At 42.5% G+C, this 13,929-nt stretch overlaps 1 protein-coding gene across 1 annotated transcript; it reads left to right on the top strand.

Moving 5' to 3' along the window:
- The first annotated feature begins 1,819 nt into the window (after positions 1-1,819).
- LOC149980658 (protein NLRC3-like) lies at positions 1,820-8,986 on the top strand. The gene is made up of 4 exons (XM_090188273.1): positions 1,820-1,973; positions 6,292-6,569; positions 6,830-6,996; positions 7,098-8,986. The coding sequence occupies exons 2-4, from the start codon at positions 6,364-6,366 to the stop codon at positions 8,984-8,986; spliced, it is 2,262 nt and encodes a 753-aa protein (XP_090044399.1). The 5' UTR covers positions 1,820-1,973; positions 6,292-6,363.
- The last annotated feature ends 4,943 nt before the right edge of the window (positions 8,987-13,929 follow it).

Below are 13,929 nucleotides of genomic sequence, written 5' to 3'. Positions count from 1 at the left end.
TTTTCACTCAAATGTTGTCATTTATAAAAAGTGAACTTGACATGAGAATGTGCTAACCCTCCCGCTGACTTTAGACCAGGCGTCCTTACACTTTCTAGTGGTTGAAGTTGAAGCAAATAATGCAATCGGATGTCATTATGCTCCACTGACACTGAGGGTCCGTCTGTCAACATCCCTCCGCTATCCCTATCCTCCACTGACTCTGACCCAAAAGGGACACTGTCTTCCAGCTGATGACGAAACTCGAGTCGCACCGCATTATTTCTGCCTCCTGCACAAATTCATGTTGTTACTCCTATGAACAGAGAAAGTGAAATATTGCTTGATATTAAAAAAGACCCAAGCCGCTAATAATAACAAGGACTATAGATCCACTTTCCTCCTCATTCATTACTGCTGAACTGCTTGTTGTAGCGCTGACTGGAAATAGGAACAACGAGCATTTTATGGGTTATAAAAGTGTTGAATACAAGGTGTTGACAGTGCTGAGTAAAAACTTAACATGAACTCACTCATAAAAACACCAGCTTTTTGTTGTATTCGCTGACAGTCTCCCTCTAATCATGGTTTTAAACGGTTTGAAATCTCACAGTATCAATTTTGCCGAAGCTTTCTTTTATGCCTGCTACGTTACTGCAGACTCGGTCGTCTGAGCAATCTGATTGGCCAGCGGTAACATGATGCACTTGATTTCCTCCCCAGGCCCACCGGGAAGGCAGTTTGCACATTCAGACACATGAAATGGAAACATTTGTACCTTCAGACATGAAATGGCAACAGTTTGTACATTCAGACACATTAAATGGAAACAGTTTTTACATCCAGACACATTAAATGGAAACAGTTTGTACATCCAGACACATGAAATGGCAACAGTTTGTACATTCAGACACATGAAATGGCAACAGTTTGTACATTCAGACACATGAAATGGCAACAGTTTGTAAATCCAGACACATGAAATGGCAACAGTTTGTACATTCAGACACATGAAATGGCAACAGTTTGTACATTCAGACACATGAAATGGCAACAGTTTGTACATTCAGACACATGAAATGGCAACAGTTTGTACATTCAAACAGATGAAATGGAAACAGTTTGTACATTCAGACAGATGAAATGGCAACAGTTTGTACATTCAGACAGATGAAATGGCAACAGTTGGTACATTCAGACACATGAAATGGAAACAGTTTGCCTACCCGGCGCGCAGTGTTTGGCGATCATCTAGAATTGCCTTGGAGATCGAAGAGGCGATCGCGATCGACCGGTTGGTGACCACTGGCATAGAGCAAAATAGGCTGCTTGAAATACCGTAGTTGATCTATTTGCTGCTGGGAAGTGGGTCCAATTAAACGAGAGATGGGACGAATGGTGACCTCGTTGTAGGCCATAATATGATACCCCGTGAGAATGAAAACATCACAGAAAAGGTGAGGAATTTCTTATGCAATCATCATGGAAACGAAATAAATAAAAGCCTAGGGAATAGACGGCTATCTTTTAATTATTTTAAAATGCAAAGATAAACGGAATGGATGTTCTCTCTTCTCACTAGCTGTAAATGATTGCATCATGTTATTAACCTTTTTATTGTTATGAATAAGCGTGTCCATCATATCCCACATTTACACTAAATACTAATCTACTGGCCTTCTTGAAATGCAATACTTCAACCACTAGAAACTGTGCATACGCATGGGTTAAAGTTAGCGGGAAGGAGAGTGTGTGTGCGTCTGTCTGTCTGTCTGCATGTCTGTCTGCGCGTGTGCTTTGTGCGCATAAACCTATACCTGTTGAACCCGCCCACTGTGTTGAAACATGAAGTACATTTATAAGGAAGTAAAGGAAAAACTGGACACTGTCGGTCGAAGAAAAATGTTTCTAAGGTATGTAGGGTAATCTTTTGTTTGTTTGTAGAAAAGTGTTTTGGAGAAGTTAGGCCATCGCAGAGAGAGGTGATTTATGGGGTAAGACAATCACAAACTTGTTAATTTATTACAATACTGATTTCAACTTTCAATAATGATCATTTTAGGTTTCCTTACATTGAGGCTGATTCATATTGATCAGCCTAGTCAATTTGAATCAATGTTATATTATAGTCTACAGGGCTATGAGGTAGGTAGGGTATGGGCGATTGAATTCACATGAACGTGATTATTGTCTTTGGCTCTTTCACTTCCCGGAGGAAGACGTGTGTCACGTAAACTAGTTTCTTTGGAGAAAAAAAATAGTCAATCCGGTAAAAAAAAACACGTGTGGTAATTGAAACTAAATGTGACCGATTGATTCGGTCTTATGTAGCAGCATTTGAAATTGTTATTTTTCTTCATTTGATAAAATCAGAAACAGAGATACAAAATGGTGTATCATACTCTGCATTTGGGGAACAATGGGAAAGTAATTCTGCTTTGAGAGTTGAAACTCCAGCATTGAGAAAATGGCCACCGAATGTTTAGGTGCACCTACTGGAGAGCTCTCCTTCGTCTCCACCCATTCAGCATTGTTCACACCTTCTTAAGCCTTAGCTCCACCCATCTGTTTAAGGATTCACATGTGAGGTCATGTGGTAAACCGTGAGTAGTGTAGTAAAGATTAAGACTAAAAGTAGTAGCCTACAATAAGGAACAATTCCAGATCAACAGAAAGTGTCCAGATATAAATATTGTATAAATGTTAGATGATGCTAATCCAGACACTAAACTGATGGGTTATGTGATAGAAATGCTATACCCCCCAGCCACATCTAGCAACGTGGATGGGTCATGTGATAGAAATGCTATACCCCCCAGCCACATCTAGCAATGTGGATGGGTCATGTGATAGAAATGCTATAACCCCCAGCCACATCTAGCAACGTGGATGGGTCATGTGATAGAAATGCTATACCCCCCAGCCACATCTAGCAACGTGGATGGGTCATGTGATAGAAATGCTATAACCCCCAGCCACATCTAGCAACGTGGATGGGTCTCTACAGAAGGCAGAAACTGTACAGACAAATGGTTACTGACATAGTAGCAATATCAGAAATAGATAGTGTCAATATAAATGATATAATTACAAGTGTCAATGTAGAGAAAGAACTACATACTATACAGTATGTAAAGGAACCATATCAATACCCATACCAGTGATACAGTATGTAAAGGAACCATATCAATACCCATACCAGTGATACAGTATGTAAAGGAACCATATCAATACCCATACCAGTGATACAGTATGTAAAGGAACCATATCAATACCCATACCAGTGATACAGTATATAAAGGAACCATATCAATACCCATACCAGTGATACAGTATATAAAGGAACCATATCAATACCCATACCAGTGATACAGTATGTAAAGGAACCATATCAATACCCATACCAGTGATACAGTATGTAAAGGAACCATATCAATACCCATACCAGTGATACAGTATGTAAAGGAACCATATCAATACCCATACCAGTGATACAGTATGTAAAGGAACCATATCAATACCCATACCAGTGATACAGTATATAAAGGAACCATATCAATACCCATACCAGTGTATAAAGGAACCATATCAATACCCATACCAGTATATAAAGGAACCATATCAATACCCATACCAGTGATACAGTATATAAAGGAACCATATCAATACCCATACCAGTGATACAGTATATAAAGGAACCATATCAATACCCATACCAGTGATACAGTATGTAAAGGAACCATATCAATACCCATACCAGTGATACAGTATGTAGAAGATGTTGGATTAATCTTAATTAATTATTGATTAAGGGGACCTTAAGATTCATATGTTTTGCTGCAGGCCTTTGAATAGATACTGTTGCTATGTGTCTAAAACGCTGCCACTATACATTGCACAAGCATCTATATTAGTCTTTGTGGTTTAAGTCCTGGCTGTTGTGAGAGTGGGCTTGTAGGCTGGGTCTGAGTCTATATAAGTCCTGGCTGTTGTGAGAGTGGGCTTGCAGGCTGGGTCTGAGTCTATATTAGTCTTTGTGGTTTAAGCCCTGGCTGTTGTGAGAGTGGGCTTGTAGGCCGGGTCTGAGTCTATATAAGTCCTGGCTGTTGTGAGAGTGGGCTTGTAGGCTGGGTCTGAGTCTATATAAGTCCTGGCTGTTGTGAGAGTGGGCTTGTAGGCTGGGTCTGAGTCTATATAAGTCCTGGCTGTTGTGAGAGTGGGCTTGTAGGCTGGGTCTGAGTCTATATAAGTCCTGGCTGTTGTGAGAGTGGGCTTGTAGGCTGGGTCTGAGTCTATATAAGTCCTGGCTGTTGTGAGAGTGGGCTTGTAGGCTGGGTCTGAGTCTATATAAGTCCTGGCTGTTGTGAGAGTGGGCTTGTAGGCTGGGTCTGAGTCTATATAAGTCCTGGCTGTTGTGAGAGTGGGCTTGTAGGCTGGGTCTGAGTCTATATAAGTCCTGGCTGTTGTGAGAGTGGGCTTGTAGGCTGGGTCTGAGTCTATATAAGTCCTGGCTGTTGTGAGAGTGGGCTTGTAGGCCGGGTCTGAGTCTATATAAGTCCTGGCTGTTGTGAGAGTGGGCTTGTAGGCTGGGTCTGAGTCTATATAAGTCCTGGCTGTTGTGAGAGTGGGCTTGTAGGCCGGGTCTGAGTCTATATTAGTCTTTGTGGTTTAAGTCCTGGCTGTTGTGAGAGTGGGCTTGTAGGCTGGGTCTGAGTCTATATAAGTCCTGGCTGTTGTGAGAGTGGGCTTGTAGGCTGGGTCTGAGTCTATATAAGTCCTGGCTGTTGTGAGAGTGGGCTTGTAGGCTGGGTCTGAGTCTATATAAGTCCTGGCTGTTGTGAGAGTGGGCTTGTAGGCCGGGTCTGAGTCTATATAAGCCCTGGCTGTTGTGAGAGTGGGCTTGCAGGCTGGGTCTGAGTCTATATAAGTCCTGGCTGTTGTGAGAGTGGGCTTGCAGGCTGGGTCTGAGTCTATATAAGCCCTGGCTGTTGTGAGAGTGGGCTTGTAGGCTGGGTCTGAGTCTATATAAGCCCTGGCTGTTGTGAGAGTGGGCTTGTAGGCTGGGTCTGAGTCTATATAAGTCCTGGCTGTTGTGAGAGTGGGCTTGTAGGCTGGGTCTGAGTCTATATTAGTCTTTGTGGTTAAGCTCTGGCTGTTGTGAGAGTGTGCTTGCAGGCTGGGTCTGAGTCAGACTGAAACTAGATAAAGAGAAGTAACCACTGTCTGGTTTTGACATGTTGATCTTGTGTGACAGTAGACAATGCTAATAAATTCACAGTAGCTACTGTACCAGGTTACCTCATAAGGTAACCTCAGCTCATGGAAACACACACACATTGACGTAGGTGATCATACCACTAGGGAGTGATCATGGGTATATAGTCTATATAGTTAACCAGCCCTTTGGTTGGTTGCAGAAACATACATGCTATGTTTCCATTGTCAAATTCTGTCTGCAGTTGCATTAGTAAAGGTTTGATTGATTTACTCAAAGAAGTTATTGTCTGATTGCTGATTTCACCAGTAAACCAATGATTGACAAGGAACAAGGAACCTACCCTGACAAAGAACAATATCAATAACCATATCAGTGATACTGGTGATAGATGAGGGTCATACCCCCCAGCCACATCTAGCAACGTGGATGGGTCATGTGATAGAAATATGTAGTAGAACAATATCAATAACCATATCAGTGATACTGGTGATAGATGAGGTAGTTAGTTACATGTATACAATCAGTATAGGTAAAGTGGCTGAGCAGCAGGATACTTTTTTAAAAGTAGCAACAACGTATGGCGTTGTGCCATAATGTCTTTTAGTTAGTTGTGTTTGGACCCCAGGTGTTATTGAGTCAGCTAATGGGGATCCAACCTGGTAGACTAGCTGTTGTTATGGAGTCAGGGGATCCAACAAGGTAGACTAGCTCTTGTTATGGAGTCAGGGGATCCAACCAGGTAGACTAGCTGTTGTTAAGGAGTCAGGGGCTCTAACCAGGTAGACTAGCTGTTGTTATGGAGTCAGGGGATCTAACCAGGTAGACTAGCTGTTGTTATGGAGTCATGGGATCCAACCAGGTAGACTAGCTGTTGTTATGGAGTCAGGGGATCCAACCTGGTAGACAAGCTGTTGTTATGGAGTCAGGGGATCCAACCAGGTAGACTAGCTGCTGTTATGGAGTCAGGGGATCCAACCAGGTAGACTAGCTGTTGTTATGGAGACAGATCAGGTAGACTAGCCGACAATAAAGTGTTGTCATTGTTAATGGTTCTTCAATGTTCAGACATTCTGTTCTGTTATTTCTTATTGTAGCTGAGTGAGCTGTGACTTACACCTAAAACGAGTCTCTCTGGGGAGAGAAAGGAGGAGACCACTGCCTCTAAAATGAGTCTCTCTGGGGAGAGAGAGGAGGAGACCACTGCCTCTAAAATGAGTCTCTCTGGGGAGAGAGAGGAGGAGACCACTGCCTCTAAAATGAGTCTCTCTGGGGAGAGAGAGGAGGAGACCACTGTCTCTAAAATGAGTCTCTCTGGGGGGAGAGAGGAGGGGACCACTGCCTCTAAAATGACTCAAGACACCAGTTCAAAGAGGTAAGAGATGAATTGCAAAATATACATTACTATTTAAAAAATCAAACTAATGAAAACTAATGAAAAGTGTTCCCAAATTACATGGAATGTAGATCTACATAATTAATTTAAAAGGCCAAACATGGATTTACCAATTGCAGACTGTAGCTTTAAAAGAAACATCAGGACTTCTAGAAGTTCCATTATACAGTTGTTAAAATGAAGTAGATGAGGTATTAATGTGATATTGATGAGGTGATCTGTCTCCCTGTTTTGTTCAGTGTCCAGAAGCCCAGAGCAGAGTCCCCTCCAACCAGCCTGCTATCAATGAAGAGTGATCAGCCACCTGCTTTCAGCCAGGAACCATTACCAGATGACAATAAGGAAGTGGAGAGTTTGGACAGTGAGGATGTATTAAAGATCACACACAACCTTCTGGACAGAAGAAGTAAGACTGTGTTTCATAAAATATTACAAAGAATGGTACAAAGGCCTTTTTAAAACACACACACAAACTTATGAGTCCCAACTCTCATTGTTTTCATACAGGTCAAACTCTGCTGACAGTCCAACAAGAGATTAAGGCTAAACTGAAACACAAGTATCAACACATATCTGAAGGAATTGGACACCATGGAAACCAAAGTATGTTCAAAGACATCTACACAGAGCTCTACATCACAGAGGGTGGAAGTGGAGGGCTCAATAATGAACATGAGGTTAGACAGATAGAGATGGCATCCAAGAAACAAACCACACAAGAGACACCAATCAAATGCAACGACATCTTCAAGCCTTTACCTGGACAAGACAAACCAATCAGAACTGTGCTGACCAAAGGAATCGCTGGTGTTGGAAAAACAGTCTCTGTGCAGAAGGTCATCCTTGATTGGGCAGAGGGAAAAGCAAATCAGGACGTTCATTTCATGTTTCCTCTTCCTTTCCGTGATCTGAACCTGAAAAAGGACCAATACAGTCTGATGCAACTTCTTTCCCACTACTTCTCAGAGCTGAAAGAGATTGACAGCATTGAACATGGTGAAACCAAAACCATTTTCATTTTTGATGGTCTGGATGAGTGTCGACTTCTTCTAGACTTCAAAAACAATGAGAAGTGCTGTGATGTCACGAAGCCAACCTCCGTGGACGTGCTGCTGACAAACCTCATCAAGGGGAATCTGCTTCCCTCTGCTCTCTTCTGGATAACCTCACGGCCTGCAGCAGCCAATCAGATCCCTCCTGAGTGTGTTGACCAGGTGACTGAGGTACGAGGGTTCAATGATCCACAGAAGAAGGAGTACTTCAGGAAGAAAATCACAGATCAGAATCTGGCCAATGAAATCATCAAACACATGAAGACATCAAGGAGCCTCCATATCATGTGCCACATACCAGTCTTCTGTTGGATATCAGCCACTGTCCTTGAGATGATGCTGAAAGAGGCAGAGAAGAATGAAGTCCCCAAAACTCTTACCCAGATGTACTCACACTTCATACACATCCAAATCATTGTGAAGAACAAGAAGTACAACAAAGCCACAGAGACAAACCCAAAGGAACTGTCTCAGTCAGACAAAGAGATGATCCTGAAACTGGCCAAGCTGGCTTTCCAACAGCTGCAGAAGGGCAACCTGATCTTCTATGAGGAGGACCTGAGAGATTGTGGCCTCGATGTCACAGAGGCATCAGAGTACTCAGCATTGTGTACAGAGATCTTTAAAGAGGAATCTGGGCTGTACCAAGACAAGGTCTACAGCTTTGTGCATCTGAGCATTCAGGAGTTTCTAGCAGCAGTGCATGCTTTAGAATCATGTCTGGACAAGGAGGAAAATGTTTTCTCCCCCAAAGCAGTCACTAAGGGTCAAGATTATTATGAAAACAGCCGATTCAAATTCTGGTCATGCAAGTTGAAGCCTGACAAGTGGACGTCATTCGATGACAATGATTCCGAGTCAATCCAGTTGTCTGACTTACACAGGACAGCAGTGGACCAGGCCTTGAAGAGTGAGAATGGACACCTGGACCTGTTCCTCCGCTTCCTTCTGGGTCTCTCACTGGAGTCCAATCAGAATCTGTTACGAGGCCTTCTGACACAGACAGAAAGGACAACACAGACCAATGAGGAAACAGTTGAGAGAACAGTCAGGTACCTTTCATACAAGATCAACCAGGAATCCTCACCAGAAAGGATCATCAACTTGTTCCACTGTCTGAATGAACTTGGTGCCAACTCTCTTGTTGAAGACATGCAGACCTCCCTGCGATCAGGAACTCTTTCAGAAACAATACTAAAACCTGACCAATGTTCAGCCCTGGCCTACCTGTTACTGATGTCAGAGGAGGTGCTGGAGGAGTTTGACATGAAGACATACAACACATTAGAGGAAGGTTATCAGAGGTTGCTGCCGGTAGTGAGAACCTGCAAGAGAGCACTGTGAGTTCTGTTATTGAGTTGATGTATACAGTATCATTATAATGAAGGATTTGTATATCTAACAGACTATATCCTCTCTCCAGACTGGAGCACTGTGAGTTATGTTATTGAGTTGATGTATACAGTATCATTATAATGAAGGATTTGTATATCTAACAGATTGTCTCCTCTGTCCAGACTGGATCACTGTGAACTCACATATGAATCCTGTGAGACTCTGACCTCAGCTCTGCAGACACCAAACTCCCCCCTGAGAGAACTGGACCTCAGCTACAATGACCTGGGAGACAGAGGAGTGGAGCTGCTCTGTGTTGGACTAACCAGTCCACTATGCAACATACAGACACTAGTGTGAGTAAAATATCTTCAGTATCTACTGTGTGTTTATATAGTTTGTAGTTAGTTAGTATGTGTATGTTTAACATTATTTGAATATCTTGGTAAATATGCAGAAACATACATACAATGTGATAAATATATCAAACTAAGGTTGAGAATATCTTGAGTGAGATAGTATGTTTTTAGCATTGGTGAATCATGTGTCCTTTTGTTATTGTCTTAATGTATCTCATTATTCTTAAAGCGTTGCATATTTAACAGTGTATTGACATTAGTGGTCAAACGATTATGATTTTTACACCGATACCGAATATTGGAGGACCAAAAAAAGCCGAAACCGATTAATTGGACAATTTTGTATTTTTTATCACAAATTAGACACCTTGCTTTCCCTGGTGCCAATTCAATGTCATTGTCCCACACTGGTGCTCTGCTTTTCTCTGCTATCTGTAAAATTAATATAATCGTACACACACACACACACACACACACACACACACACACACACACACACACACACACACACAGCTCTCTGAAGTGACAGGGATACTGAAGAGTCTGCTTAGGAGACACAAATACTCTCAACTGTTTGAATAATTAAACTAGAGTTGAAGTTACCTGTGATGAATGTTGAAAACAACTGTAATTTCTATATGCAGGAAATCCTATTTTAATAATGGACATGGTATGTATTGACTACCAAAGTGTGAGTCATAAATCCCATGACACCTTCCAGAAAAATCTGAAAAGCGGTTCCTTCATTCATATATTCCATAGGATATGTTTAGATTCACTTCAAATCAGGTCTGTGTTTCGTGTAGGTTTACACCACCTTGCCAATTTAATAACTGTGTAGATATCCATAGGTAACTCTGATCAATATTGGCTAAATATTAACAAAGATTTTTTTTTAAATTGTAGAGTGGATTTCTGAAAATATGTTGACAAACGTTACCTTATCCTAGCGAGATTTACACGACTATCAAAACTCCGAGGCGTTTTAAGCCTTCACAAAACACAGACCGTATTTGAAGTAGATCAAGACATTCTCTATGGAAGACACGAACGGTAAAATAATGAAGGAACCCCTTTCGAGTTCAGCCGCAAAGGAATTATGACGCCGCGACTATTTCTCTCTATACCATTTGTATTTCATATACCTCTGACTATTGGATGTTCTGATAGGCACTTTAGTATCGCCAGCCTGATCTCAGGAGTTGATAGGCTTGAAGTCATAAACGGCGTCAAGCATTGCGAAGAGCTGCCGGGAAACGGAGTAAAGGGCTGTTTGAATGAATGCTTACGAGTCTGCTGCTGCCTACCACCGCTCAGTCAGACTGCTCTATCAAATGACTCAATTTCCCTAGTTAATATGTCCCGCTAACTTGAATTTCTTTCAACTAAATATGCAGGTTTAAAAAATCTATATACTTCTGTGTATTGATTAAGAATGGCATTGATGTTTATGGTTAGGTACATTTGTGCAACGATTGTGCTTTTTTCGGCAATGCGCTTTTGTTAAATCATCAGCCGTTTGGCGAAGTAGGCTGTGATTCGATGATAAATTAACAGGCACCGCATTGATTATATGCAACGCAGGACAAGCTAGTTAACCTAGTAATATCATCAACCATGTGTAGTTAACTAGTGATCATGTGAAGATTGTTTTTTATAAGGTAAGTTTAATGCTAGCTAGCAACTTACCTTGGCTCCTTGCAGCAACAAGGTCCTTTTGATGCTGCACTTGTGTAACAGGTGGTCAGCCTGCCACGCAGTCTCCTCATGGATTGCAATTTAATCGGCCATAATCGGCATCCAAAAATGCTGATTACCGATTATGAAAACTTAATTAATCGGCCAACCTCTAATCGACATATCTCCTCTCTCCAGACTGGTTGACTGTAAAATCACACATGAATCCTGTGAGACTCTGACCTCAGCTCTGCAGACACCAAACTCCCCCTTGAGAGAACTGGACCTCAGCTACAATGACCTGGGAGACAGAGGAGTGGAGCTGCTCTGTGTTGGACTAACCAGTCCACTCTGCAACATACAGACACTAGTGTGAGTTCAATATCTCAAATCAAATCAAATGCATTTGTCACAAACACATGGTTAGCAGATGTTAATGTGAGTGTAGCGAAATGCTTGTGCTTCTAGTTCCGACAATGCAGTAATAACCAATTAATAATCTAACCTAACAATTCCAGAACTACTACCATATACACACAAGTGTAAAGGGATAAAGAATATGTACATAAAGATATATGAATGAGTGATGGTACAGAACGGCATAGGCAAGATGCAGTAGATGGTATCGAGTACAGTATGTACATATGAGATGAGTAATGTAGGGTATGTAAACAAAGTGGCATAGTTTAAAGTGGCTAGTGATACATGTATTACATAAAGATGCAGTAGATGGTATAGAGTACAGTATATACATATGAGATGAGTAATGTAGGGTATGTAAACATTATATTAAGTAGCATTGTTTAAAGTGGCTAGTGATATATTTTACATCAATTTCCATCAATTCCCATTATTAAAGTGGCTGGAGTTGAGTTAGTGTGTTGGCAGCAGCCACTCAATGTTAGTGGTGGCTGTTTAACAGTCTGATGGCCTTGAGATAGAAGCTGTTTTTCAGTCTCTCGGTCCCTGCTTTGATGCACCTGTACTGACCTCGCCTTCTGGATGATAGCGGGGTGAACAGGCAGTGGCTCGGGTGGTTGTTGTCCTTGATGATCTTAATGGCCTTCCTGTGACATCGGGTTGTGTAGGTGTCCTGGAGGGCCGGTAGTTTGCCCCCGGTGATGCGTTGTGCAGACCTCACTACCCTCTGGAGAGCCTTACGGTTGTGGGCGGAGCAGTTGCCGTACCAGGCGGTGATACAGCCCGCCAGGATGCTCTCGATTGTGCATCTGTAGAAGTTTGTGAGTGCTTTTGGTGACAAGCCGAATTTCTTCAGCCTCCTGAGGTTGAAGAGGCGCTGCTACGCCTTCTTCACGACGCTGTCTGTGTGGGTGGACCAATTCAGTTTGTCCATGATGTGTACGCCGAGGAACTTAACTTACTACCCTCTCCAATACTGTCCCATTGATGTGGATAGGGGGATGCTCCCTCTGCTGTTTCCTGGAGTCCACAATCATCTCCTTTGTTTTGTTGACATTGAGTGTGAGGTTATTGGGGAGATGTTGTTGCCTACCCTCACCACCTGGGATCGGCCCGTCAGGAAGTCCAGTACCGAGTTGCACAGGGCGGGGTCGAGACCCAGGGTCTCGAACTTGATGACAAGCTTGGAGGGTACTATGGTGTTAAATGCTGAGCTGTAGTCGATGAACAGCATTCTCACATAGGTATTCCTCTTGTCCAGATGGGTTAGGGCAGTGTGCAGTGTGGTTGCGATTGCGTCGTCTGTTGACCTATTTGGGCGGTAAGCAAATTGGAGTGGGTCTAGGGTGTCAGGTAGGGTGGAGGTGATATGGTCCTTGACTAGTCTCTCAAAGCACTTCATGATGACGGAAGTGAGTGCTACGGGGCGGTAGTCGTTTAGCTCAGTTACCTTAGCTTTCTTGGGAACAGGGAGAATGGTGGCCCTCTTGAAGCATGTGGGAACAGCAGACTGGGATAAGGATTGATTGAATATGTCCGTAATCTTCAGTATCCACTGTGTGTTTATATATTTTGTATAGAGTAAGTATGTGTATGTTTTTAACATTGTTTAATAATTTCCTCCTGTTATTGTCTTAATGAATAACATTATTCTTAAATCTTTGCATATTTAACAGTGTATCAACATATCTCCTCTCTCCAGACTGGTTGACTGTAAAATCACACATGAATCCTGTGAGACTCTGACCTCTGCTCTGCAGACACCAAACTCCCCTCTGAGAGAACTGGACCTCAGCTACAATGACCTGGGAGACAGAGGAGTGGAGATGCTCTGTGTTGGACAAACCAGTCCACTCTGCAACATACAGACACTAGTGTGAGTTAAATATCTCGACTGAGTTAGTATGTTTTTAACATTGGTTAATCGTGTCCTTCTGTTATTGTCTTAATGCATCTCAATTTCTTAAAGCTTTGCTTATTTAACAGTGTATCGACATATCTCCTCTCTCCAGACTGGCTGACTGTTACCTCACATATAAATCCTGTGAGACTCTGGCCTCAGCTCTGCAGACACCAAACTCCCCCCTGCGGGAACTGGACCTCCGCTACAATGACCTGGGAGACAGAGGAGTGGAGCTGCTCTGTGTTGGACTAACCAGTCCACTCTGCAACATACAGACACTAGTGTGAGTTAAATATCTTCAGTATGAGTTATTATGTGGATGTTTTAAACATGTGTTAATCATGTGTTCTTCTGCCCTCTAGTCTAGGTCAGTGTGGTCTGACAGAGGGTTGCTGTTCAGATCTGGCCTCAGTCCTGAGTTCACCCAACTCACAACTGAAACAACTGGAGCTGAGAGACAATGACCTGCAGGACTCAGGAGTTACACTGCTGTCTGCTGGACTGGAGGATCCAGACTGTAAACTACACACACTGGGGTAAGTACAGCTGTTTCAGTCAGGTTGGTACTGAGCTGAGTTACACTGCTGTCTGCT

Source organism: Oncorhynchus mykiss, chromosome 10 (assembly GCF_057628025.1).
Source record: "Oncorhynchus mykiss isolate SJ-2025 chromosome 10, ASM5762802v1, whole genome shotgun sequence".
NCBI lineage: Eukaryota > Metazoa > Chordata > Actinopteri > Salmoniformes > Salmonidae > Oncorhynchus > Oncorhynchus mykiss.
This window is presented reverse-complemented; position numbering and strand designations above follow the sequence as displayed.

Excerpts from the sequence above, each read along its gene's own strand:
- LOC149980658 (XM_090188273.1), top strand. The coding sequence starts at position 6,364 with ATGAGTCTCTCTGGGGAGAGAGAGGAGGAGACCACTGCCTCTAAAATG. Across the intron at positions 6,570-6,829 it reads CAAGACACCAGTTCAAAGAG|TGTCCAGAAGCCCAGAGCAG; the intron begins GTAAGAGATGAA and ends TGTTTTGTTCAG. Across the intron at positions 6,997-7,097 it reads CAACCTTCTGGACAGAAGAA|GTCAAACTCTGCTGACAGTC; the intron begins GTAAGACTGTGT and ends GTTTTCATACAG.